Consider the following 27,173-nt stretch of genomic DNA (forward strand, 5'->3'; position numbering starts at 1 on the left):
GTAGTTGGCTGGCACTTACAAATGAGCCTAAGGAAGTATTTAGGACCTGTAGCCTTGAAATGCAATGGGGTCTTTCTGTGCAGGGTTAAATCAATGTAACATCACTGAGAAAAGTCCCTAATACATGTTGTTCTGGATGCAGAACACTGGCCCTGGTTTCAAGCTTAGTCCAGGATTGCACAATGCATTGGTCACTCAACCCCTCTGTGCCTCAGTTTTCACTTTGCAAAGTGTTGTCATTGTCACCCCTCTTTGTAAACCAGTAAAGACCTTCCATCGCCAATCCTACCTACCTGCAAGCATTTTGCTTATGTAACATAACAGTTTTCATGGAACAGAAGGTTGGTGTTACTCCACAAATTTCATTACAAAGGAAATATTTCTTCTTCCAGCTGCCTTCAGCATACTGGTAAACAATGACACATGGCTTTCCCAACACTATCTCAAGTGCAAGAGTGTTTCAGAGGCCAGTGACTCAGTTCCCAGCATGAGCCCTGCCATGACCTGGTGCACTTGCTTGGACGAGAGTCTGAAACCAAGCCCAGGACGTGCTATTAACAAATTATCTTGACATACCAGCCTCCCAAGAGGCTTATTTTCATAGTTTGTTCTCATGACTGATAAACCACAGAACATCGTGAGTGAGAATAATGTGGATTTTTGTCTCTGAGCTGTATATCACCACCCCAGTGCTGTGCCTGGGCCCTGCATCAGGACAGCCACCTATCAGTGGTTCCAAAAACATGGCCTTCACCCCAGAGGTGCCACCACTCCTTCCAGAACTCACCCCAAGTCAAAGGAATGTTCTTCTGCCTCATCTTTAAGGTTTAGGAAGAAGCATCCTTCCCTTTGAGTGAATGACTGGGCATTGGTGTAAAAACAAACACATGCGCTCTGCCAAGTTGGCTATGGACCTGGGTTATACAGTCATGTGTGTCTTGTGATCCAATATGGGTGAGATATTTGTCATCAGTCATAATTGGCTGTTTACAAAAGGCAGACAGTAATAACAAGGAAATCAGATGCAGCCCTGTGCGATGATAGGCACAGACCAGAGGGTGAGCTCTGTGGGGTAGCTCCAAGCCTTGCTCACTGCTTGTTGCATTGGGAACCTACCTGAGAAGTCCTTGTTCTCTCCTCCATGCCCAGAAATGGATGTGGACATCTGGACAGTCACTACTACAGTGCAGAGACGCATTTCCCCAGCTCTAACAGCCTTCCCATTGACTTCAGTTCTATGTGTGGAACCTGGTGAAAAAAATATGGTGTTATAAGTGTGGTTTGGAGAGCGAAGTGCTCTGATATTTGGACGTAAATTTCTTGGACTCTCAAATTTTGCCAAATACTTTTGGCATCACTTCTGAGGATTGGGTCCTTTGGAATCAGTGTGAAAAAAGGGAATATATGTGTTTATAACATATGATGCTGGATGTGTAGATAAAGGTGATCCACACCTGCAGACATGGGCAGTGAGCACCATTTTAGGCACCCTGAGGTGGCCATGCCATCTCTGTGTGTCTGCAGATAGCACACACAGCTTAGCTGAGTGCCATGTCTTCCAGAGAGGCACCCCAAAGTGTCCCATGTGACACCACGTATCTACATCAGGCACCAAATTGCATAATTCAGTGCAAGTTCTATTGAGAGCTGAAATGAAAGCCTTATTTTCAGCATGAAAGAAATATTTTTGGGTAGAATTAATTATTATCTCCATGCTGCTTAAGGATCGGATGATGATTTCCCTCCCACATCTGGATGGCTTGCACTTCTAGAATTGAGCAGGAAACAAGAGCTGAAGGACATCATTTAGACTCAAAACTCTCTACAACTTTATTCTGATATGCAGAAAATACCAATTATTTTATATCAGTTATATCAAGATTGGAGAAGAGTACAGTTCTGAGCATTCCCCTTTTCTTTCCTTCTACCTGCAAGAACAGCTGGTGCATGACTTCATGCTCAGTGCTCCAGCAGTCATTTATTGCTTGGTGTGTCTTATCCATCATGTGCAAGTAAGAAACATTAAAATGTTCTGTCTTGTTTGGTAGCACTTCTAACATCGAGCAAACTGAGCTCATGCTAAATTGTCCCATATGAATACTTTAGGTAGCATGTATTCTATGTATAAAACTGAGCTATCCAAGTAGTGTGGGGCTGGTAATTATGCCAAATATTGTGTATAATAGGATTAAGCCTAATAACTCATGCCAAACTATTTGGATCTTACTGAAGTGCTTAATTCATTAACCAGATACATACCTCACCTTTCAGAATGAGCTGTGCTTCCCCCTGCTCAGAGTCCTCCAGTCCTCCTGGGTTAGATCCTCTTTTGATCAAGAAAGAGTTGGAGTTGCCTGCAGGAAGAAGAGTGGATGAAGGATCACAGGAAAGCAGCCCAGTGTGAGTACTTCTTCATCTTCTTCTGTCACGGAATCAAAAAGAATAAACTGAGACATCAGAGCATGAGGATTGCTCTCACAAGTCATGGTTTATGTGAACTGATTTGACTTCTTACTGGTACAGAGCAGATGAGCAGCATCTGCATAGGTCGGAACTACTTGCAGTGAGTAGAGGTTGCTTGGCATGGTTGGGACAGGGACAGAGATACCAGAGTGGGTCAGAAAACCGATGAGGCCAAAGCTCTGGTCTCAGTCCGAGGCCAAAGTGTAATGTCAGCGTTGCCTGACAGAGCTGTTCTGGGCCCAGAGCTTGGAGCAGTTGCTGCTCATAGCATGTCTGTTGCTCCCTCATGACTCACTGCTGGCAGCAGAGCAGCTGTCTGCGTGGCTCTGCAAACTTACACAAGGTTCACCCACCAGAGAGAAGGCTTCTCCCTTGCACATGTGTTGATAAAAAAGACAAATACACAACCAGAAATCACAAGTGATCACCAAAAGGTCCTCTTCCCCAACATGGGTACCATACCGTTGTTTTGCAGGGCAGCTGCTTTGCTCTCACCTCATGGCATTCTCTCGCTTTAGCTGTAGAAATGGAATAGCACCAAATATGAGCTCAGTTTCTGCTCTGAGGAAATAATCCAGCTAGCAGAAGTGAGGATATACTGTCAGGCTTGTGTTTCCCTGAGCTCCCACAGGATCTTTGTTCTTAAATTCATGGCAGAGAGCCTAAACAAAAACATTGTCTATAGGCAATGAATATTACCGTGCCTCTATTTTGTTTTCTAAGGAAGCACATACTAAAACTTTAATTTGATGAACTTCAGTTTTCTGGATCATGAAGAAGGATGGAGAGAACAGAGAAAACGGAACCTGGCAGCTGCTTTCATGCATTTTAGTTCCAGAGCTTCACTATAGACTGTGGCTTCTTCATGTTGAGCTCTCTGAGGTGTAGCACAGATTTATGTGACACTTTGTCTTAGCCCCGTGCCACTAAACCCACTCACATGTACCTTAACATGAAACCTGAAAAAGCTCAGGGAATACACATTATTTGTTTCTGACCTGAGGGATTCTGACCAGTAACAGTGGGTTTAAGTGCTATTGTAGCACTGGAGGCTTCATTAAAAAACACGAGCTTGTAAAGGCAGGGCACTCTGGCTGCTGTTCATTCCAGCCCCTTTACATACCTCATGCTCTCAAGCCAGATGTTTTTACACCGAGGCAGAGAACGACCACAGGAATGCCAGGCCCAGCACATAGATGCCACATGAAATTCCTGCCTCTTATTCATGTCAGATAGGAACTGGGTGTGCTGGACTCAGGAGCACTGCTCTGCAGCTCTTCCAGGTACAGTAACCCAACAGTTTGCTATTCCTCTGCTGTGTGCACTATCAAATACCACTGGTGAGGGCACAAACACGTTAATCCCTTGGAGCTACCAGTAATGAAACACTGCTGCTCTGCCTTTTGTTCTCAACTGTCTTTCTGAGAACCCTTCAGTGGAACTGTGCTTGAGCATACAATGCACATCAATAACAGCAATTAACTTGCCCATATACCTGTACTTCTTGCAACATCACATTTCTAAGGGTTGTCATCACATCTCCGCCCTTCGGGACAATTGCACTGGAAGTGATTTCAGCACAACTGGAACAGGAGCACTTAGTAACAGATATTTCAAAGCATCATGGAATAATTTCAGTTGGAAGGGACATTTTAAGGCCATCTGGTCCAACCAACCCCCTGCAATGAGCAGGGATGCCCACAGCTCCACCAGGTGCTCAGAGCCCCATCCCCTGACCTCAGGTATCTGCAGGGAAGGGGCATCACTGCCTGTGCCACTGCCTCCCTTATCATAAAAGACTTCTTCCTTATATCCAACCCTTTGTCCTGTCAAGAGCAGCTTTCAACAGTACTGGGATAAAATGAAAGGCAACATGAAATACACCAACAAAATGCAGAGCAGATATTGCCCCCAGTGCTAATTTTCTCTTGGCAACGTTGCAGTGCAAGAAGAACCTACCATAGGCTGAGGGACACCAGCAGTGAAATATGCTTTGACCAAAGGCTGCGTTCTCCAGGCTGACATTGTTGAAAACCATTAGCAGAGAATTTATGTAAGGCTGAGCCACAGCGGCCTGGTGGAGCAGGGGGAGGCCGGGTGGAGGAGGAATAACTCGTTTGCTTTTTTGCCTGGGGTGGAGGCAGGCTGGTTGCTGAGCAGGTTATGAAGGTGGGTCCCTGAAAGAAAGCCTACATTTCATGTTGGGCAGAGGAGAGGCAGGAGGAAAACAAGGCGAAAACACAAGAGGTAAAGATGGGAGAAAGGGTTTGAAGACGTGCTCTGAAAGCATCGCTGCACCCAGCACTGCCAGGTTATGCCAGAACGTAAGTGTAAAGCTAAACCTTCTCTCTCTCATTATCAAGAAAACAGTTTTTCTGCTGTATATACACAGAAGTCTCTGTAGGCTGATGTCCAAGTTGGTACCAGTGAGCCGTTCTTGAGATACGTGGTGCTAAAAGAATTTTAATGATGACATGTAAATTGTAAAAGATCGTGCAGAAAGATGAGAAAGATTATCTTTTGGTGAGCCCACGTTTATGTAATGAATGGATTTTTAGCATGTTTATAATGTTGATTTGAAATTCCATACATATGATAAAGCTCACGTATTTTACAATATAAGCAATGCTTGTGCACTGAGAAATTATTTTAAAGACAGGGTATGTAAAAAGGATGGAAATAAGATTGTAATGTGGAGAAATATCTTTGTTACTCCGTAGTGCAATTCACTCACTGTTATTATTCTCACTTATCTCATTGACGGTTGGGACTTGAAGATCCCGGAGGTCTTTTCCAACCTTAATGATTCTGTGATTAATGGAGAATATATGCATTGTTCCTTATTTATCACTTTTATCTTTATTATCGAGCAAATTCTAATGCACAGCTGTGTGGCTGTTGTGAAACTTCATGCTCTAAGCAGGGAAAAGAGCCGATAAACACAAGGTGATACATTGGTGGACATTTTCACCAGCCATATTTTTTGTAGTTTTATCTTTAGTGCCTGAATGTTTTAATAAAAAACAATGAATATTTTTGCTTTCAAGTGAATATGACAAATTCAGCCTCTGTTTGTTGCTGCTGTTACGAACAGTCAGTATCGTGGCATTGGTGCAGAAGCCTTGAATCCATATTATGCACTGGGGTAACTTCTGTTCTTACTGTGAGTGCTCATAGAATGCTCTGAGAGCTTTTGGTTTCCACATGATGTCGGTGGGAGCAGAAAAGGATCCGGGAAAAGAAAAACTGATGGGTCAGTGGCAAGGAAATAACACTATGTTCTCTCCTAGGGGAGCATGTGGCTGTTGAAGCTTGTTGTCATAGATAAGCTGTTTCCCTCCTGTGCACTGTAACCTTAGTTAACTGCTCAGTGGGTGAGAATGCTGTCATAACAATACATATTTAAAATATTATAATCTTTTGTCCTGGAGCGTTTCACTGAGCTGCACCTGATAATCTTTGCACATGCACACTTTGTAATGGAGCACCTTGTGCTCGGAAAGCAGCAACTGTGAACATATTGCCTATGTTCTTCCACATAGTTCCAGTACTACTTTAAAACAGCAGAGGAATTGGCAGTATTCACAGCAGATAAAAGCTAGAGCTGCTAATTAATCACTAAAAGTGCAATCCTGGTCCCAGGGATTTCAACGGGAGCAAGTTCAAGCACCGGTATATCCCCTGCAGACACTCAAGTTTAAACAGAGCATAGCTTATAAGCACAGCACTGAACTCCTCTCCCTTCAAACCTTCTGTGAAGAAACATAACCTTTCAAGTTTTAAAAAAGCCTGCTGCAGTAATAAGTAATAACATTCCTTAAAAGCTTATATGGTTTTCTTGGCTAACAACGTGCAATCTTTCTTTGGCAGCCTGGCTTTAATGGAGGTTTTCTTGATATATGCCACCAACCAATCTTAACATTCTTTAGAAAGAGAAAAATGAATTAAAAAGTGAAGGGGGAGCGTGTGTAACATTCACCTACCTGATGATACAGGAAATACAGCGGATTTAAATGCCTGAGCTCCAAAATGAACTGTCTACATCAAGAAGTAAATGTGTGTAGCTCTGTTGTACACACTCCATTTGAGCAGCCTTTAAAACACAGCAAAAGCATAGAGCCTGGGGAGGCACCACCTGCAGAGCTGCTGGTGACTGCTCTGGAAATGAAGTAATTAGTGTAAAACCAATAGTAATTAAGGTGGGCAGATCCTGTCAAGCGTAAAGAAGATGTGTTTTAGGTCATAAGATGGTGAGTCGAATGTTACACCTTGGGAAAGCATGGTACGACTTCAGAAATATGGATAAAGAAAATACATCTTTTCTGTTCTAAGTTGAGGGTGTGTATGGAAAATTGTTTGTGGTACAGGAACAGCCAGGTATAATGTTGTGGTTCTAGGCAGAGTGAGCCTGCAGCTCAGGCCATAGTCTCCAGGAAAGAAAAGTGGTTTGAATACAGTTAACATATTAAAGTTTTCATATGGGCTGTCCATCCAAAGGAGGTTTGGCAAGGAAAATGCCTTTCTGCTCAAATGACATGGGATAATCCAGAAGCAGAGCAACAAAGCTGAGTTTCAGGGAGTGTCTGTCAGCACAAGCAGAGCCAGTGTGGGAAAGGCAGCAGGGAGAGATTACAAAAGAGCTCTCGTCCCTAATCTGTGATTTAAAATCATTGTAAAACTGAAGGTCAGGAGGGGCAGCTGACAGGGTGACTGAGATGATGCTCCTCTGAAGCTCGGAGCTCTTTTGCTTTTTTTGCTTTATTTTTATTTAACAGAAGACTAAGGGCTTTTTCTTCTCTTCCAGTGGTCTTTTTAATTGCTCTGTGATACTGGACGTCAGCAGCAGGATGGGCAATGAGAACAGTAGTGCAGAAAATCAGGTGAGTTTGGCAGCCGTCAGCCCATGGCTGTGCAGGCCTGATGTGGAGCACGCCATGTTGGCCTGGAGTGGGCCCTAGGGCCATGGGCAGGGTTGGGGAGGCCCTGGGGGACATCAGTGCCTCTGAGTGCCCCCAGGGCTCTGACACAAGGTAATTGTTGTTAACAAGTGACCTTGGTGTGTTGGTTGAGTTCATATCTACACGAAAAGAAGGGCACTTTGTTAATGCGTGTTGATGTTTGGTCACCTCTCCTTGAATTGTTGGACTGGAGGGAAGCCACGTGCTGTGCCTGGCCAGGTAGGATTGCATCAGAAGATATTATGTTGCTGTGCATTAGAATAACAGTTGTTAAAAATTTGTTAATTTCAGCAGTTGAAATACCAGAACGTTTCATCCTCTCTTTATCCAGGTCTTATGGTAGATGGCAAAATGCATTTGGGTTCATTTTGTTTCCTTTTCAGGTCTGAGTAAAGCCACTGTACCTTGTGCATGGCAAAGTGGGCCCTCCCCCAATAATCTGTATTAAAAGTTAGCCAAATTTTGTCGTAAAGAGTTATCTGAAATAGAGGTCTGCTGTAACTGTTGGCTGTTCTGACCAAATGGTATTGGTATCACAGGGTTTGGTCCCAACATGGTTCAAGAGTCAGGGACATGAAGATGTATTCATTCAAGTCAACTCAAGTAACTTCACTTGTATGCATTGGTGATAGGAGGAAAGTTGGACTGAATGACCTTGAAGGTCTTTTCCAACCTTGGTGATTCTATGATTTCTATGATTCTACATAAATAATGGGAATTTCTTCTCCTTCACTTGGGATGTTTTTGAGACTAAGAAAGTAACAACAACATCTCAAAAGCTACTTAATTTGCTGAACATTCAATGAGAAAGCATCCCTTAAAACTCATTAAAATTGAGAAAGTCACTGGAATTTTAAAATGCATTTATTTTTAGTCAGAAGTTCCCAATGCAAATCGAGTCATCGTTATGCCGCCAAGCCAAGGAGCACAGCAGGTAGTGTACAATGAAACTGCTTTGCATGGTTTGCATTTCAAAACGTTAGCATCATGCTTGGCTGTTCTTTTTCTTATGCGTCTGCTTTTGGCTTTTGTTTTTTGACACTAACTGCAAATCTGCCAGGCAGTGAACATTTAAGTTTTCAGCAAGTTGTAAAATAATAATAGTAATAATAATAATAAAATAAATCTGTTTTCTTTTAACTTTTTTCTTTGGTAGCAATCTATGCTTAAGAGCAGCAGCCTGTATTTGACCCTCTTTGCACGTTGTCTTCCCTTTCCACTCTCCCACAACTGAAGTGTAGCAGTGGGTGTTGTTATAGGCAGCACCATTTGACATGAGTGGTTGTTTCTGTTTATGTATTTATCAGAGAACACCATTCCCCAGCTCTAGCTCTCAGCTGAGCCCTTTGGAAGCCCTACACGTGGTTTGCATTAAAGATGAGAGAGTCTGTGCTAAGTTTAGAACTTACTTAATAAGAGGGAAGATCTGTGGGATAAATATGCTACTATGAGAAACGTAGTAGGCTCTTACAGAGAAATAAATACCCTCTCTGTCTTTTAAAGACCCGATTCCAATGAAAATGTAGTGTAAATTTAGTAGCAATGAGCAAAGACAATAAACAGATAAAATGAAGCTGGGGCCAGCAGTATATTTAATAAAGTGACTTTAAGTACACTAACCACGCTCTGTTTTGCTCCAGCAGTGCACAGAATCTGAGCTGCTGAGAGATTCTAGGCTTGTGCTCTGCCCTATTAGCATGACACATCTTGCTTCTGAACAGGGACCCGTCAGTAGCAAAGCATGTCAGGCTTATGCTGAATTAAATGTAAGCGCTTTGTAGGATGCGTTCTCCTTAAAAACAAAACTCCGTGTGAAAATAAATATGTTTAAACTGAAAAAGAAGCCAGAAGAGCAGAGATTCCCTGATTTAGCAGAGGAAATATATGGGAAGGAAAGGAGGTATTCTTCAGTGGGAAGCTCTCAGAAGTACAGCAGTTTCCGGGACCCTTCAAGAGCCCAGTAGTTGCTGCCCATCAGACACACCTCTCTTCAGCCACCCATTGGTACTGAGGCCTGTCCTCAGGTTTTACCCAAGTCTTCTGGAAAGCCAAGTGTTGAAAAATCACCTACACCAGAGCAAGGCTTCTTGTTTCATGGAGATTGATGTACTACTGCTGCCCTAGACGCTTGGATGGGCTCATATGCCATCTTCTAAGAACCAGTTATAAAGGAAGCCAAGCTTACTACAACAAAACTAACCAACTATTTGGCACCACAAACCTTTCCAGAGCTACAACAGAACAATAATAGGCAGTGATGGCAGCCAAGCTACCATTCCTAATATGCAGTGCTGGAACCTTTTAGCTCTTGCTGCTTAGTTCTAAGGAGAGCCATCATCATTCACAGCCCATCCCATGACTCCAGAGAAGCCCAAGTCACCCAGCACTTGTAAAACCCTTTGAAGGTGCTGCTGAAATGAGCTCCTGGCAGCCAGCGTTCTGCCCCACAGTGAGAGGGAATTTCAAAGTCAGTTACCACAGAAATCATTTCTATCTATTTTGCTTTATCCTTTCTTCTCCTTGATTTCCGAGTAAGTAGGGAGCCAGACGAAGCTGGCTGTTACTCATCCATGTTGTTGCTGGTTGCATTTTACTCATAAATCCTAATGTGTGGTTATCTTTTTTTGTGTACTCTTGTTTGCTTTTTTGCTGTGAGATGTGTGAGACGGGTAACAAATGCTTCTTGCTGGAGGGGCCATAACTTCTGAAGGGTTTATTTGTTTGTCTCAAGCGTCACGCTGTGATCCTGCTAGAGTCTCACCATTTAATTGTTATAAACAAATCTGACTGCTGCCCAGTTCTGCACTTAGTATTCCACATTATAACTTTTCCCATATTACAACTTACTTCAGCCAGTGGGTCTAGTTAATTGGCACGGCTCTTCTCGCAGATCCCAGTATTATGGGATTAGCACAGATTGTTGTGAGCCCTCCAGCATCTTCCCTGCCTTCAGTCCCCATTCCCATGGATAACCAGACAAATTCCTCTGGGCTGTGGTGCTCGTACTGTGTGTTTACATACTTCTCCAATAGTGCAATAACATCTGTGTACATTCCTTTATTTTCAATTGGCAACAAACACACATTCCCGATTTTCTGCATCATTTTGTGCCTGTAGCATTTTAATGAGGTACACAATCACCCTACATGGGATGCACCACTTCTGCTCTCCAAGTTATCGTTTCATTCACCCCTTCCATTTCACAGTAGTTGGGAATCTACTCTTACCCTTCTGAAATAATGGTGAGAGCAATCTTCACATCTGTAAAGCCATCACCATTTCTAATGGGAAATGTATATTTATGGGTACAGACGGAGAAGAGAAATATTGTGCTACTACAAAGAAGTTGTATAATTATTCCCTGTATCTTCTGAGAGTTATTCATAAGTTGTTAAGAGCTGGTCCAATTTTAGCTAAAGGAACTTTAAATTACAAGTGTTGAGATAGTTTTTTGTCTCCCAAGATCATCAATTTGATCCCCTCTCTTTCTTGGTGCGTCTCATAGACATGTTGTCCATAAGAAAATAATCTGGGTATGCATTCAACTGTCAGCAGAGGGACAAAGGAAGGTTAAAAAGCTGCAGAGAAGCAAAAGGACTTAGGAAGAAAAGTATGAATTCTCCTTTGCCTGCTTGACTTCAATAATGTAAGCAAATGGAAAGATGAGGTTAACAAGAACAGTGAAGTGCTGGATCATGCAGGTTGCTGCACAGATTGTTCATTAAAACCAGGGCTTGGCTCTACTGCATAGTGACCAAACCAAGGTTTAGTGTAATTCTTCCTATCTCACATGGAGCTCCAGTTTGGCCTGATACATCAGTTACCAGCCAATTCCTGTCCTGTGAGTTGTATTTTTGCCTATTGGTTGTAAAAACAATGTACATTCATTATTGAATTTGGTACAATTTCTCCAGACCATTAAGGATATAAACACTGAAAAGTCTAATTTGGTGCTCAGTAACTGTACTGGCAGAACAGGCGGGAATGGTGCTTGAGGAACCAAAAGGGAGCTCCCAAAGACTGCTTTCAGAATGGCAACAGCCCATCCCAACAGGGATGCTTGGAGCAGATGAACCAGTGCTTGCCTCTGCCTCACCTTTTAAAATCAACTTTAAAAAGCTTATAGGGGAAGACATGGATTAATGTAGGTTCTGGTTTATCAATTGAGACTCCTTATGGCTTGTTCTGGCTTCTCCCCTCCCATAAACACATGGAGCTGCTGAGAGTGGAAACTTCGTGTAATTCTTCCATGATTGCTTTCAGGTGCAGCCAGAGCTGGGTATGCTCATGCCTGCTATAAGGGCAGTGTATAAGGGCAGGGAGAGATGATGTACTGGGAGGGGGTGGGTTACTGATGCTGTGTTAGAGGGAGACAGCAGGGTGGTCACTTGCTTGGAGCGTGCCTTCAGATGTGGGCTGTCTAGCATTCCTTCTGTTGTTTGCTTATTTTCTGTGACAAACTCTGTTGTTTGTTTAAACTGTGCTAGATGCAAATCTCCTGAGAGCCCATGTATTCTGATTTTTAATGTAATTGTTTCATTAAGTCTTTCAATTCATTATTATTTTTTCCATTATGAGAATCCTTTTGAATAGGAGCACAGTCCATTTCAGCTGACTGTAGGGTGGATTTAGCTGCTGTCTCCTGCAGTAAATCACTTCAGAGACTGCGTGAGTTGAAACATCAAAAATCATTTATTTGACATCAACTTTCTGCTGATCCTTCTGAACAAAAACATGGGCTTGTTAATTGTTTCCACAGATGTTCATTAAGAACTAAAACGAAACGTGTTCTGTGAAGCAAATTCAGCTCCTGATTTGCATAACTCCCCTCAATTAAAGAAACTTGATAGAGAAATGCAGTTACATTTTCCCATTGGCTGGCACAGATTCACAGAGCGTATGCTTTTGTGATTAATTAATTAGTAAGCTAAATGTGAGCTGTAAGCTGGCCTGTGAGTTTGATTACATATCACTGTTAAAATCCTCTTTTGAGCTTCCCTTGAGAACATCATTTCCTGGCCAAGTGTGTTGTTGGGTGACAAAGCAAGAGGACAGTTGTGCTTGTTGGTTGTTCCAGCACCCAACTGCTTGGGTAGAAAGAAAGTGGCTGTTAGCAATTGGAGCCCATGCTGCTCCAACAGGAGCCATGTTTTGGAGGTTGTCTTAATTACCTGTTTGATTTGGTCAAGGATTTGGGTCTTTCAGTGACTGGGTGCAGTTGTTTAGGGTTGGATTGGGAGGTGGATGATAAATAATTAAGCAGGAGATCCTTGGAAGCACAGAACTGTCAAGATCATAGTAATAGAAATAAAATAGCCTTTAATAAGCCCATTGCCTTGGCAATCCATGCCAAGTGTTAGGCATAGTCTTTAGTATAGCACACTTAGTATGCTATATTGAACTGAGATTTGTTGCAGTTGTCCTCATCTTCTCAATCTGTCTCTCCCATTGTGTTTTTCTTTTAATGTTAAGACTTGGCAGTACAGTAGATGAAAGTCATGGCATGAAGATGTTCTCTAACAGGGATATACCCTAGTTGTGATGAGAGGAGGTGGCTGATCCCATGTGAGAAGTGCTGTGTGGTACTGAGAGCTTAGTGCTCTTCAGCTGAAAGAAATCAGAGGTGCTGATGGCAGAAGGACAGAAAAAAATATTTGGTTCCAGCATGGTCATGTATGGCCCCAGAAGTGTTATTTCTTTGGTTGAAGGAAGCATAAAAACAAGAGTGGTTACAACTGTTAACAAGGGTGGGTAGCGATAGGATGAGGGGAATAGATTTAAACTGAGACAGGGGAGGTTTAGGTTGGATGTTAGGAGGAAGTTTTTCACCCAGAGGGTGGTGAGGCACTGGCACAGGTTGCCCAAGGAGGCTGTGGATGCCCCATCCCTGCAGGCATTCAAGGCCAGGCTGGATGTGGCTCTGGGCAGCCTGGGCTGCTGGTTGGTGACCCTGCACACAGCAGGGGGTTGAAACCAGATGAGCATTGGGGTCCTTTTCAAGGCCATTGTAAGTATCCATTTGATAAATAATGTGCTTTTGTTGGTTTGTTCTCTCTGCACACATCTATGCATGCAGAAATGAATTCTCTGCAAACTTTCTCATGCAAACAATAGCAAATCTTCCTAAAACAATCTCACAAGATCAAAACAAAACCCCAAATGCTAACTAAACTCTATTTTTCTCTTTTTTCTCCTGGCTGGAAAAACTGAACTTACTTGAACCATAAGTTTTTTGCTATATGCTGAGCTTTTGGGGCCAATGTATATACTTAGATAAATACTCCAAATGCCAGATGTCAGCACATGCTGGGTAAGTGCTTAACAATCATGAAACCCAGAGCCCTTGGACTGTCCAAACGGAAAGCAGTGTGATAAAGGGGACTTCTGCAAACAGAGCAGTAGTGTGGAGGGGTTCCTATGGGGAAAGACAGAGGATATGAGAGTTAATCAAATTTGCTTTAAATCTAAAGGAAGTCTTTTCATACTCTTGGAGTGCCCCGACCTTTTCAGTTGCTCGTTATATGGGCCTTCCTTGTCTGCCGGGTGTTTCCCATTCCTGGTTCTCATCAAGAGATGCCTTTGGTTGTGGGAGGGCATGCCAGGTTCACAAATTGAAATGTAATTGTGGAAACAATGACTTTCCACCATGGGAGATCTACTTAATGCATCAAGAACAAAACAAACCCTTTACCTTTCAAAGATGCTTCTGCTATGAGAGAAAACAAAATACCCACAAGTTCTCTGCTATGAGCAGCACCTGGGCCCTGTGGTAGCACCCCATGGGCTCAGCCTGCCCCTGCAGGGCTCTGTTCCATCATTAAAACAGCTGTTTGTATGGATTTGTATGTTTCCTCTATGGGTGATGACCCAATGTAAATATTTACCTGTGAGAAGAGGGTCAGCATTACCAGATTTACGTAAGACACTTTCATAGCCACACAACAGACGTGATAGTTTCTTATGGCTACTATTACAAATATGCAGTGTGGCAGTGAATCAGGACACCTGCCAGGCTTCAGAGACATTCTGAGCATTGGTGAACTGGGAGGGAAATAATCTGGGCTTGGATTTGAGTATTGGAATGTCTGACGTTGGTGTTGTCTCTAAATTGACTCCAAAGATTCTGAGCAAGTAAATGTTTGCCAGGCTTGGGAAAAGAGCAGTGATTCGCTCCTTGGGTCAGGAAGGCCCTGAGCTGCTTTAGAACAGTTGCTGCATTCTTCTCTCCCCATTCTGTCCCTTATGTTTAATTTTGGCTTAACCACTTCCTTCCTTATTTCTGCCATTAGGAAAAAAAATGAAAATAAAAAGGCTTGGCTTTGGAACCTACAAGTTCCTTTGAAGCAACATGTGCCACAGGAGCTGCCCATCACAGGGCACAGCAAAACTCTGTCAGATTCCCCAGCATTTCCTGCACCCCAAAAGAGCAGGATCTGAATTGTTCTGTTTCATTCCAGAGTGCTCTGCAGGACTCAGAATTAGGCCAACCGCTGGGTGATGAGCATGGCACAAAGAGGAGCCCCCAGGAAAGCAGCGAGGCAAGAGCTGGAGGTCGAGACATCTCAGATTGTCTTCCTGCTGCTGCACAGCCCAATGGGAGCGAATCTCCTCTGACTGCTGAGCCTGCAAGGTAAGAAATAAAGTTTCTACCTGTTAATGTAACCAAAATCCTGCTGATAGTTGGGGTTTGTTTGCCTTTTTTTCCCCTGCTATTCAAAATCTGTCATCCTGATGGATGGTGGTGATGATGGCCTTCAGAAAAGCATGACCAGAACAAGGCTACTTGCTGCTTGCCAAAGTGACATTCTCACCTTGCTGTGTAGCTGTAAACAAGGCTCTGGCTGTTGGAGATTCCCTTGGCCTAAACATTCTACACTTCTAACTCACACTGATAAGCTCTCACCTGAGACAGAGGAATGTTGACAAGTCTCTTACACAGTCATATTGCTTTGGAGTAAGGCATAACTCTAAACAACTGCAGAATGCCATGCTCAGCTCTGTGTAACTCAAAAGCATTAACCCAGCTGGTATTTGTTAGTATCTTTCCTAAACGCCTTCCTTCACTTGATGAAAGCAAGAGATTCACTTTCAATAGATCCGCTATAGCAACATATTCTTCATTGTGAATAAGGACTGCAAAAGGCAACGTGATTTGGCAACCCAAAGGGCAAACTTTCTTTGAAGCATGAATACTTGAGCATTTGGGTTTTCTCATGCTACTGAGCTTCTCATCTGCTTTGGTGAAGCCCTTGTCTAATACTGGCTTGATCTTAACATGGGGCTGAATGCTTTCCAGATCATCAGTGCACCTTGGGATAGAATGATGAATACAATGCAGAATGGATAGCTGTAATCTGCTGGTAGATGGGAAGGGCTGTCATGTTGTGGGCAGCTCTTTAAGGGATTTACCAAACATTCATTTGGATTGGAGATCTCAATGCAGATAGGTGGGCTGCATCTCTTTCAAGTGGACATCACCAGAATGCATCAAGAGACATGCAGGGCTTTGTTTCTTCACATTTCTGCTCCCCTATTTGGTTGTTAAGGTATAAGGAGTTCAGTCATGGCAAATGAGATATGGAGAGTGAGGTCTTGGTTGGGGAGCTTGCTGTGAGTTTTAATACAACAGGGAATGCTCTGTCCTGCTGGGGGAGCTGAGTGACTGGAAGGGCTGGAGCCAGGATCCATCCCTTCCCAGCCCTCGTTTAAGGGTTGGCAATGGAAGCAAGGGGATCATGCTGGAGATCCCTGCAAACCTGAGGCCTTCTCAAGGTGAACAGTTTATTTCCTTTATTTCTGTATCCATGGGTGCTGCATTTGGATGGGTTGTTAGTCTAATTGAAAGCCCAAAGTTGTCCTGCAGGGAAACAGGGCAAAGCCTTCTCTGTGGGTTTCACTGGAGGCACGAGCTCAGAGTCAAGCTGCAAGGTTTGAGATTAGCGAGCATGAATGGGCAAATAGCAAACATGGAGCTGAGGTGAAGCTGGGATGGTTTACATCAGTGTCAGAAGCTCTGAAGGGCTGTGTTAACTAGAGGAGAGAAAGCAATGGGCTGAGTGCAGTGTGTTGGCACAACGCTGTGCTGTTACTCCTCGGTACAGTCAGAACTGGTGTTGGGATGGACAGGGTAAGACAGGCTGCTGGGCTGTGTGTACTTGTATAAATAAATACACAAAAATAGGTATTTCTATACTATTGTGATCCATTTGCACTCTTAAAGAGTATTGCTCACAGAACAGTCTATCTGCAGTTCTTTAGGGAATCCTTTCAAAGTCTGAATACAAATATGTAGACTTGTAGCTTGGCTGGATCAGCTTTATCCATCAGCATCCAGAAATCATCATTCCTGTGAGATGAGTGTTACGTGGGTGAGTCGCTGAGTCGTTCCAAAGGGATTGGTGGGACTGTTGTTTCCGGAGGCATCAGGGCAGGAGCTCAGGCTGTTTAGCTGTACTCGTGAAGCTGCTGGCACACTCCTGGCTCCCAGTGGCTGCTGAGATCTGGGCTGCCACAACAGACGTGAAGATAATGTGCGGAAGCAGCTTTGAAGTTTCAGATTCCAGACTGTGTGTTTCAGCTTTCACTCCCCAGCGCAGCTCTGAGCGCATCTTTTCCACCCTGAGCTGAAGCAATGGGATCCTCTGACCTGTTGTGTTCTGATAGAAGATCTGCTGGTAGGAAACAGCTGTGTGCTTTTTTTTTTCCCTTTCCCCAGTCTTCTGTGTGTTTTTCTTCCATCCTCCACAAGTTCTCAGACTGTTTCCAGCAAGCCTTATATCCTCATGTTTTGGAACTGAAAATCACCCTATCATTCAGGCTGGAAAAGACCTCTCAGATCCCCACATCCAACCCCACCATGCCCACATCCCTCAGTGCCACATCCCAGTGGTTCTATAACACCCCTAGAGATGGTGACCCCCTGCTCCCTGGGCAGCTGTGCCACTGCATCACTGCTTCCTTAGGATACATATTCCCTAATATCCCTTCTGAATGGCTGTAACTCTACCTAAAACACTTTGTTTGGGTTCATTTCTTTAATATCTAGTCACTAGTGCTGCAGGTTGGAAAAACAGCCTCATCAGCAATGAATCTGTCAGTCAGATGCTTATTTCACAGTTCTCTGGCACTATTAGCAAGCCCTGGGCTTTGAGCTGGAGATGTCACCACACCTCACTGCTGGTGCACACATCCAGAGCATCCCAAACTGGAGAAGTACTGCTTCCTGCAATTGAGAAGGCACACACCCAGCAGCAGCGCAGGGGATGAGCGCTCTCTGAGGATGGACTGGCTGCATTCCCAGCCCTGCTGCTGTGCATGCATCCTGGGGGAGCTGAGCTGTGGCTGTCCACATCCTGCTGGCTTTGAGGCAGGGATGGGGCTGAGGCCTGGCCGTGATCCCCTTTCTTCATGTTAGAACGATCTAATTTGGTCATATCCAAAGCACTGCAAGACCTGTCTTTCGTTCCCCATGTGGGATGGGGAGGTGAAAAGTGATTGAGGATGGGGGGGAGGAGAGCGGATGGCTCCCAGGAGGATTATAGATCATTTTCCTCCTTCACTTTTTCCTGCAATCTTAGATGCACAGAGAGGGCGGGTGAATCTGGCCCGTGTTAGCAGCTCTTTGGGGATGATGGATTTCTCATGTGTTTGTTTACAGTGAAAAGTTCACATCGTGTCTTTGCTCTGCCTTTAAAGTGCTGACTTAATTTCTTATTTTTAGTATTGTTTTTTGTAAGGGACTGTGGGAATGATTTCTGTGTTCCTTGTTCATTTTCAATTGCTCAAGGTTCTCTAAGTGAAATCCCCCTGTGCTGTGTGTGTCTGTGTGTGTGAACTCAAGATGTGAGCCCTCATCTCTGGTGTCTTGGGGGAAACAGAACAGGAACCTTTGAGTAGTTGTGGATTTCTCAGCATCCTTTAGGGTATGTACCCCTAAGAAAATCCAGCCAGCTTTGTCCCTGTGAATGTCTCAGTCATTGGCTGTGCTCATGTTGGCCCAGGACAGCTCTAACCAGGCAAAATACATCCTGAAGGTGGAAGAAATAAAACTATGGATATCAAGTGGTAAATCTGCCACGTGCTTCCAAGCAGGCAGCTTCTCAGTAACTTATATAAAGCAAATACCTTGGCTGTACAAAGATTAAAGTTACTCTTTGTTGTTGCAACTGGAAGGGTAGCATTCAGTGTATTAAGACCCTAAACTTATAAATCCATCAACGTGTGCTTTATAGATTCTGAGACATGGGAAATGTTCTGTTGAATATCTCACATTAAACATACATCTAGGCCTTTATGGCTGCATTGTGTTTTACTTTTTACATATCAAATGCATGCAGCAGTTATTACAGGCATTAATTATTCCTTGCAGAAAGGTTCCTTTTACCCTCAGCTCTGACCAAACTATGAGGATCTCCAGCATTCTTTGACACTTTCTTGTTTGACTGTTTTAAACAGTTTTTTTAAGCAGTTTTTCCACTCGGATTGCCAGCAAAGGGGGTTGAGAAACCGCAAGAGAAAACACATTTTTGCTGTATTTAAGAAGAGAATAACAAGTTTAGTCACAGCTTGATGCTGCTCACACTGAGCTGTTTGAAAGTGCAGGCTCTATGCAGGTAATTATTGACACTATATTTTCATTTAGGTTGAGTTTCCCTGAGGAGTGAGTTACTTTCAGCCCATGGGGTCATTTCCCTGTGGTGTTATTCCTCCTGCCCTCATGTAGGATCAGCTGTGCTTAAGTCATTCCCAGCAGTGTTTGCCTGATCTTTAGAGTTCCTGCAACTAGCAAAGAAAGGTTATAAAGAAGTGAAATAGTAGCATGTCTTCCCTTTATGGTTCTCAATGTATGGCAGGAGGAGAGACATCAGTTTGGTTGTCAGTCTGGATGTACTTTGTTGGGATTGGAAATGAAAACGTTTGTATTTCTGTGGTAGGGTCATGAATGAGAATTGTTTTCTGATCTGCAGAATGGACATTAAGAGTGTTTCGATCCCAGATTTATTACCATGCTTCCTTAACTCAGCTGCCAGATGGGGTTGCCAGTAGATATAGAACCACAGGTAGGCCATAAGGAGGAGCTGTTGCTGTGGGTCTTGTTTCCTTCCTTTTCCAGCTGTCAGCCTCCTGGAGCTCAGAGGGCTTCTCCTTCTCTAGGAATGGAGCTTGCTTCTGGGTTAGAGAATCCTGACAAGTTAATTAGTAAGAAAACAAGGCAGCAGAATGAACAAGGAACTGGAATGGCAACTGGCTCCTGCTTTTTTCATTCTGTACCCAACTCCATAAATCCATTTGATACCCACATTTCTATTCCCATTTTTACTCTAATCTGTAGCTGAACAGCTATAGCTTGGGGGTATACAGAGTGCCATGAGGTGACCATGCAGGCTGATGGCTCTTCAGTCCTGCTGGTGACAAGCAGCTCTGCTGGCCAGCAGGAGGGAACAGGACAGATGGGCCTTCATCCTCTATTAATGCAATTACAGCAGTCCCTGTGGACTGCATAGCCATTAGCTTCATGTGGAGTAACCTTCTAGAAAGGTGTTTTCCTTACTGATTCTAAGAGATGCTGCTGTTTCCTTTGGTACTTCTGTTGCTCCCTCAGTCTATGAAGGGGAACACCTGCCTGGAATGTGTCATTTGGGAATGGTTTAATTGCATGTCACAGGCACGATAGCTGGTAGGCAAGGGCTGTAGTGGTCATGTAGTGGTGTAATGAGCTGCTGCTATGTGTGTCCGGTGGTGTGTCCTTGCAAAGTGGATTGCCAGCTCCACAGTGCATGTCCTGCATGGCTTTGAAATGTCAGTGGCATTAATTGGTTTTGATTCTTTGCTTCTTTTTAATATATGTACAACAAATGTTTCCACTGTTGGCAGCATCAGTGACGAAGGCTTCAATAGCTCCAGCACTGAAGATGTACCCGACCCAAACTCAAGCACGTTGCCTTCCAAGGGGACAGGACAGTGCAATATCAGGCAAGAAGATGGAGGAGATACAGGCTCTGATGCCTTGCAGCAAGCTGCAGAAGCAAAGGAGAGATGCCTGCCCCTCTCAGTGCCTGCAGAGGGCAGTTTGGAGGATGTCACAGCAGATCTTACAACAAGCAGTGATGTGCCACCAGCCTCCAATGAAGCAATGAATGACAAAGAGGAGAGAACAAGGCATGGTGTTTCTGAGGGCAGAGGCCCTAAATGTGACCCAGCTGCACCCGCTGCTCTGAGAATTGGTGGGGATGATCCCATGAAGCCCAGCGCTGCTGCAGAGCCTACAGAGGTGCATGTGAAGGAGTTGAGGTCCCTGTGGCAGAGTGAGCAGCTGGGGGACACGGGGCAGCTGCAGGTCAGCACATCCCTGCAGGGTGCAGGAGCAGGGGATTATTTGCCTGCCCAGAAGGCTGAACAGGAGCTGGGATTTTGGGAAGTAGGTCAGGCACAAGCTGTAGTGCAGCAAGGTAGACGGAACACAGATGGTAAAGAGGGTCTGCTAATGAGAAAGGAAACCTTAATCCCAAGTTACCCGGCGACAGGAGCAGCTGTAAGTGCTGAGAGTTCCATAGCAAGGCCTGAGACCAGGGAGGTCTGCAGCCTGCAGGTGGGGGCTGTAGTAAGAGGGGATGAGGCAACCCCAGCCCAAAGGCAAGGAGCACCAGCAGCAGCCTGCCCTTTAGTGCCAGAGCTGCCTTCTGACCCCCCAGATCTCCTGGTACCAAAGCTGGAAGAACCTTTGAAGCAATGTGTGCCTGGAAATGACTACCAAGATCCAATGAGAAGTGAAATGCTGGGAACAACCTCTGAGAAAGATGAACCCCTTCCTCAAAGAGAGCTTCAAAAGGAGGATGAGCTTCTTAGTGCTGAGCCTTCATCACTGAAGCAAAGGGAAGAGCAAGAATCAGCTGTCATGACTAAAAGCCAAAAAGGCGAAGCCAGTAGCAATGAAATTGTCAAAGCTGATGTGTCAGCGGGGAAGTCTGTGCTCTCTGAAACAGAGAGAGTTACCAGTCCCACCGAGGACCATTCCCTGGAGGGTAACAGATTACTGCTAGAAGATTATGCGTTAAGTGGTTCTTCAAGCAGATCTACAGAGCTGAATCAAAAGGGGGCTGAATCAGTGAGCCTAACAGGAGAGCAGAACAAAACACGAGTGGACAGTGGGTTACCTGCAGGGTCAGATGTGGCAGAAAGACAACTGCTGAGCTCCCTTGGCATCAATGAGGATGCAAAAGAAATCGACCTGGGACGCAGCCTTGAAGCACCCAGTCCTTGTGTTAAGGCTCCAGCAGGTGAGCTGAAGGAAGGAGCAGTGGGAAAGCCACTAAATGTAGAGGGGGACTTGGGATCCCCTGAAGACCACTCACAGTCTGTTGGCTGTGGGGCTGAACAGCAGCTGGGTGGAGAGAAAGCAGCCACCCTGAGTGCCCTGAAGAGCAGGGGCAACTCTGTGCTGTGCCCGAGGGCACAGTGCCCATTGGGCTGTGCTTGCTGCCATGCTAAGGACACAGCTCCAGGGCAGCCAGGCCGTCATGGGGCTGAGGAGGTTTGTTCAGCTGGTGCACACAGTTCACTGCTCCTCCACCCTGAGAACAATGGCGTTACGCTGAGTGGGCAGGGTGAAGCCTGGGAAAAGGCTCTTGCTGGAGAAGCTGTGTTAGGGATTGACTGCCAAACGGGAGGTCAAGGAGAGCCCGAGAGCAGCAGGAAAGCGGGAGGAAGCATGGAAACATCCACATCAAATCCTGAACTTCAAGGCTTAAGTGAGGTGGCAGAGATGGAGGGCTGTGCTGTGGATGACCAGAAACACAAAGATGGGTCTCCAAACTTTCAGCAGCCTTCAGAACTAACGGATCCCAACAGTGCATCAGAAATGCCTCCAGACATGAATAAAGGAGCTCTGCTGGGTCCTGCAGTGTTCCAGTGCAGCTCCAGTACGGCAGAAGGAAAGGAGGAGGATGAGACCAGTGCTGAGATGTTCACTGCTGCACCCACCCTCCAACACCTGCAAAACATTTCTGGTGTGACCGTGCTTAATTTGCAGGATTGCACTGAGCAAAACAAAACTGATCTCGGGGCAGAGGAAAGCTGCTGCAGTAAGCAGAACTCCAACAAGCCCAAGCAGGGCAATAATTCTTTGATCTCAGCCATTCAGCGTGAGGAAGCACGTCAGAGTGATACGGCTTCTAAAGAATCTGACAAGAATGAAGGGCCAGTCAGCATCTGTGGGATGAAAGGCAGCGCTGGGGAGAGCTGTGCTGTAGATGCGCTTCCAGGAACGCAGGATTCAGCAAGTGCCACTAACATACAGCAGGCTTTGCCCAGCAATCCTGAAATAGAATCTACTTCTGATAGTGCTGGGAGAAAGGATCCTCAAATGGCCAGCCCTGGAGTTCAAGGGGAAACGTGGTTGGTGAAAGGCTTGGAAGAGATGGAGGGTGTGAGCGCTGCTGGGGGCCTCACCCAGAGGTGTGGGATCACAGAGATGAGTGTGGAGGATGATGCTGGTGTTGAAGAAATGAGCAACATGGAAAGTGCCAAAGGTCTGGGGGCAGGAGGGCGTCCTGCACTGCCTCAGGCACACGGGGAAGTGATTCCTGCTTGTGAGTCCCATAAATCCAGCTGCATGCAACAGGCATCAGAGGAGCCTGGTTTGCGTCAAGCCAATTTTACAGCCCCCTCTACATTGACCTCTGCATTCCATCATCTCAGCCAGCAAGCTGGAAGCAATGCTGAAAGTGATACTGAGGGGGGATCACTAAATAACAAGCTGGAAGCTATAGAGTGCCACAACATCCAAAGTAATACTCACACACAGATTGCTGCAGGTCCTCAGGTGTCCGTGCACTCACCTGGAGTAGGCACAGGGAAAGCAGCAAAGGCAGAAAACGGCTCTGTAGGGGATGTGGGTGGGGACGGAGGAGGGGTTCGAGGGCAGGGAGTTCAAAGTGATGGAGACACAGAGACTTTAAATGTGGGGCAGAGTGCTGGAAACTTATCACAGTTTAACTCTGAGAAGCTGAAGAAAGAGCTATCTGCAATTAAATGCAAAGAAACAAAAGGTGATGTAAACTTCAAAGAGCAGCAGAGTGACAGCTCGGCAGAGCTTCTGCTCGCAGCCCCTGCTCTGGAAGGGAGGCTGCTGAGCCTTTCATCTGCTGGTAAACAGGGAAGCTGTAATGAGGAAATTGCAACCCGTATCTGTGCAGATGACAAGTACGGTGAGATCTTAGAGAAAGCTGGGAATGCAGAGCTAGGGGAAGGGGTTTTAAAGGAGAATAAGAACGGAAGGAGGGCAGAGAGCAGTGCTTGCAAGCAGCCTGCAGAGAGCCCTGCAAAGGAGCATGAGGCCGTGCCGTGTCTCTCGCTGGGCTCCAGCCTGCCGGACTTCAGGGAGCACATCAGCCAGATATTCAGGCAATCAGTCCGCAGCACCCTGAGCGCTGAGTTACCCCAGCTGCCAGCAGAAAGCCATGCAGGCTGCATGCAGAGCCCGGCAGCCAAGGGCACACTACTGTGTGGTGCTGGGAACTTCTTGGGATCAGCTGAGGTGGGAATGGGGTCCAAGAGCTCCTTGCAGGCAGGAGGATCAGAGCTGCCTTTAGCCCTGTGTGCAGCTCCTGGATCTCTGAAGCAGGACACAGTGGTAGGGCTGCAAGCAGAGGGAGACAGGCAGCCTGGTCTGGGCTGCTCGGAGGGCTCTGCACATGCTGCGTGTGTGCTGGAGAACCTGCAAAAGGCAAATGCTGAGCGTCCAGAGAGCAGCGGGATGGAAGGAGAGGCAGGGCTGTGTGCTGGAGGTGTGCAGCCTGTGTTGCTAATGGGCTTAGAGGAGAAGAAGCACGAACCGACTGCATCTGATGGAGCAGCAGCTGAGAACTTCCATTTGGAGGAGAAGCAAGAGCCGAGCACAGCCAGCATCCCAACAGAGGAAGACTCAGAGGATGCTGCTCCTACAGAGAGCTCAATGACGGAGCACAGCACAGAGCCACATGAGGATGGTGTGAGCTGTCACAGTGAGCAGTGCCCAGGTCCTGAGCCAGGAGAAGAGAATGGGTGCAGCGGTCTGGATGCTGCTACGAGCATCTCTGATGTGGCAACTTCAGCTCCTGTCCCAGGAGGGTCTTACAGCTGTGAAAAACTACCAGACAGTGTTAGCATGTCACCTGGGGAAATTCAGGAGCCGGGAACCCACAGCAATTTTACGCATAACATTGAGGTACAGAGTGACACACAGGTGATGCTGAATGATCAAGGAAACGAGGAATGCATGGGAACATCAGAAGGTCCACAACAAGAGGAGAGAGGAGCAGTACGTGAGTTAATGGATTACTTAAAAAATGAAGCCAGCCAGGATGGCTGCATGCACACTGACTCCCAAGTAGGATCCAGCGACGTGATGGAGGGGGATGTACAGGAGAGCAGTGACACAGTGCTGAGCTCAGCAGAGACAGGCACCGGGAAACCTGAAGCCATTCCTGAGATGGGCACTGAAAGAGCTGGGGACAGCTCTGAGACAGGCACAGCAAGGATGCTGGTGACTATTGAAGGCGGCTCGGTGTTAAGCAGCAGTACTGGGGAGCAGGAGGCAGAGCTGCATGGAGACTGCTCCCCAGCCACTGCCGGGATGGAGCAGGGAGAGCACTCCCCATGTGCAGGCTTTGGTGCTGACATCCATCTGAGTGGGACAGACCTGGGGCATGAAGGCTCGCTGCAGGACACCCAAAGGATGCTGTCCCCGCTTGCATTCCTGGAGCCTGAGACGCCGGACCTCGGTACACTCCAAGATGTGGCTGTGGCAGGGCTGCTCACTGACAGGTATTGTCTTTAAATCACTGCATGATATGGTTGTCAGTTCCCTGGGGCTCAATAGGGACAAATGTCACTTGCTGTGCTCTGAGATTCCAACTGAATCCCTCTATATGTGGACTCAGTGGAAGAAAACTGCAGTCGTATGTAAGGTCTGGGTGTGATGGGTGTCCCATAGCCTGAGGAGGGCCCTTCCCATTGTCCCACTGCTGCCCCAGTTCCCTGCCCTCATCTGCATGGCTGTGTTTGTGCTTCTTGGCACTCACATCTCATAGCCTAAAGCGAGGCAGCAAACAGTGCTTCTCAGCCTGAAGTGAGCAGGCTTTTGCCTGAGTTTTGGTGACCCAGTTACATGAGACCTGCAGCACTTAAAAACAAACCCGAGTACAGCCCAATTACTCGCAGTTAGCTGTCAGGCCACCCTCTCATCCTGCTGTGTGCTGGAATTGCACTGACAGTGCCTTTGATCACTGCATTATTCAGTGTTTCTAATGATATAGAGTTGCTTGAGATACGAGTTCTTAGCTGGGACTTGTGGAGCACTGTGGAAATGTAACCACCTCCAACCTACAGCTTCTTGCCCAGAGAGGTGGTGGTGCCCATCCCTGCAGACCCCAACATGGGGCAATGAGCAGCTGATGGGGCTGTGGGTGACCCTGTGTATTGCAGGGGGGGGGGGTTGGACCAGATGGCCATTAAAGGGCCGTTCCAACTCAAACAGTTCTATGAAAACACAGGGGGGTGGTTTGTCTTGTGAGCCAGGGGTGCACATGGAATAGGATCTGGGTTTACAGGCTAAATGTGTGTTAAAAGAACCTCCCCAGTGCTGGAAGCCTGAGCTATGTGACTTTCTCTTTAGGCTCTGCCTGTAAAGTGACAATGACATTAGAAACAAGTATTTCCCTCCGGTTCCTTTCCTCTCTTTGCATTTCCCTTTATGTGATGGAAAGCTTCCCAACCCTGTAGTATTGATGTTACCCAACTGCTTGCTGGCACGGCTGGGTTCAGGAGCCTTAAGGGGCTGATACATGCATGTGCCTAAGCATGCGCCTTCCATCAGGGTGGGTGCCGTACTTTAAACAAATACCTGTGGCAGGCAGGGTGGGGATCTGGAAACAGCTGCTGGCAATTCATGGAGTGGTTGCTTCATACTTGTGTAAGCTCCAGGAATGCGTCATCACCTGTTCCTGCAGTGGGAGGGTCAGTGCCAGCAGCAGCTGCTGCTTTGGGACTATGGCTGTGAGTGGGGCCGTGTAGGACACAAGACATGCTGCAGCTCCTGGGGCTTGTGCAATGGGGGTTCACAGGTGGAGTGGAAGCTCTGCTCCTGGTCAGGCTCGGCTCTAACTGGAATATGTGTTTATAGTAATACAGGTGAGAAGCAGAATGCGCTGGTTCAGCTGAGCTCGATGTGCTGACTGCTCTGCTTTCACTCTGAACTCAAAGCTGGTTTGGAAGAGTTGCATTTAAATCATGCTCTCCAGGCATAGTACTTCTAGTCTCAGAGTTTCCAGACGTTTATTGCCCTCTGATCGTTGAAGAGGATGTACTACTGTAGTCATGCAAAAAAGGAGTGTGTTGCTAACAGCTGAATGTAGGGATTTGGGCCTGATGGAAGAAAACTGGCGAGTTCAATAGGTACGAAAGGAATGTGTGCTCCTTAGTAAACAACGACTTGGTCGTTTTTGCCTGTGTAACAAATATAGCATTAAATATTTTAACAGTCTTGTTGGATGAGAGAAGAGGAATGTAGAACTGCTTTCCAGATCAATCAGGTGAGTTCTCAGCACTAATGCTTTGTGCCATTAGCATCTGAACACAAGATCTCGGAGTTAAGAGACCTGCTCTCCAAACAGTGATGACTTATCCTTCCTTTTCGTTCCTTTCCTTCCCTTCTTCCTTTACATTTTAGCTCCAAAATGAGCTTAGCTGTGCAGCATCTCCCGGTCACAAAACAAA

At 45.9% G+C, this 27,173-nt stretch overlaps 1 protein-coding gene across 4 annotated transcripts in view; it reads left to right on the plus strand.

Annotated features, from left to right (window-relative positions):
• TACC2 (transforming acidic coiled-coil containing protein 2) overlaps nucleotides 1-27,173 on the plus strand; it is a 96,944-nt gene that overhangs the window by 3,296 nt on the left and 66,475 nt on the right. Inside the window, exons 2-6 of one of the 4 annotated variants that reach the window (XM_015867493.2) lie at nucleotides 2,272-2,400; nucleotides 7,268-7,343; nucleotides 8,296-8,355; nucleotides 14,879-15,051; nucleotides 20,295-25,223. In XM_015867493.2, the coding sequence (XP_015722979.1) occupies nucleotides 2,272-2,400; nucleotides 7,268-7,343; nucleotides 8,296-8,355; nucleotides 14,879-15,051; nucleotides 20,295-25,223 (5,367 nt within the window). Of the gene's footprint in view, nucleotides 1-2,271; nucleotides 2,401-7,267; nucleotides 7,344-8,295; nucleotides 8,356-14,878; nucleotides 15,052-20,294; nucleotides 25,224-27,173 lie in introns of those variants that run through there. The other 3 variants (XM_032445541.1, XM_032445539.1, XM_032445540.1) reach the window with 3 other exon arrangements.

Source organism: Coturnix japonica, chromosome 6 (assembly GCF_001577835.2).
Source record: "Coturnix japonica isolate 7356 chromosome 6, Coturnix japonica 2.1, whole genome shotgun sequence".
Taxonomy (NCBI): Eukaryota; Metazoa; Chordata; class Aves; order Galliformes; family Phasianidae; genus Coturnix; species Coturnix japonica.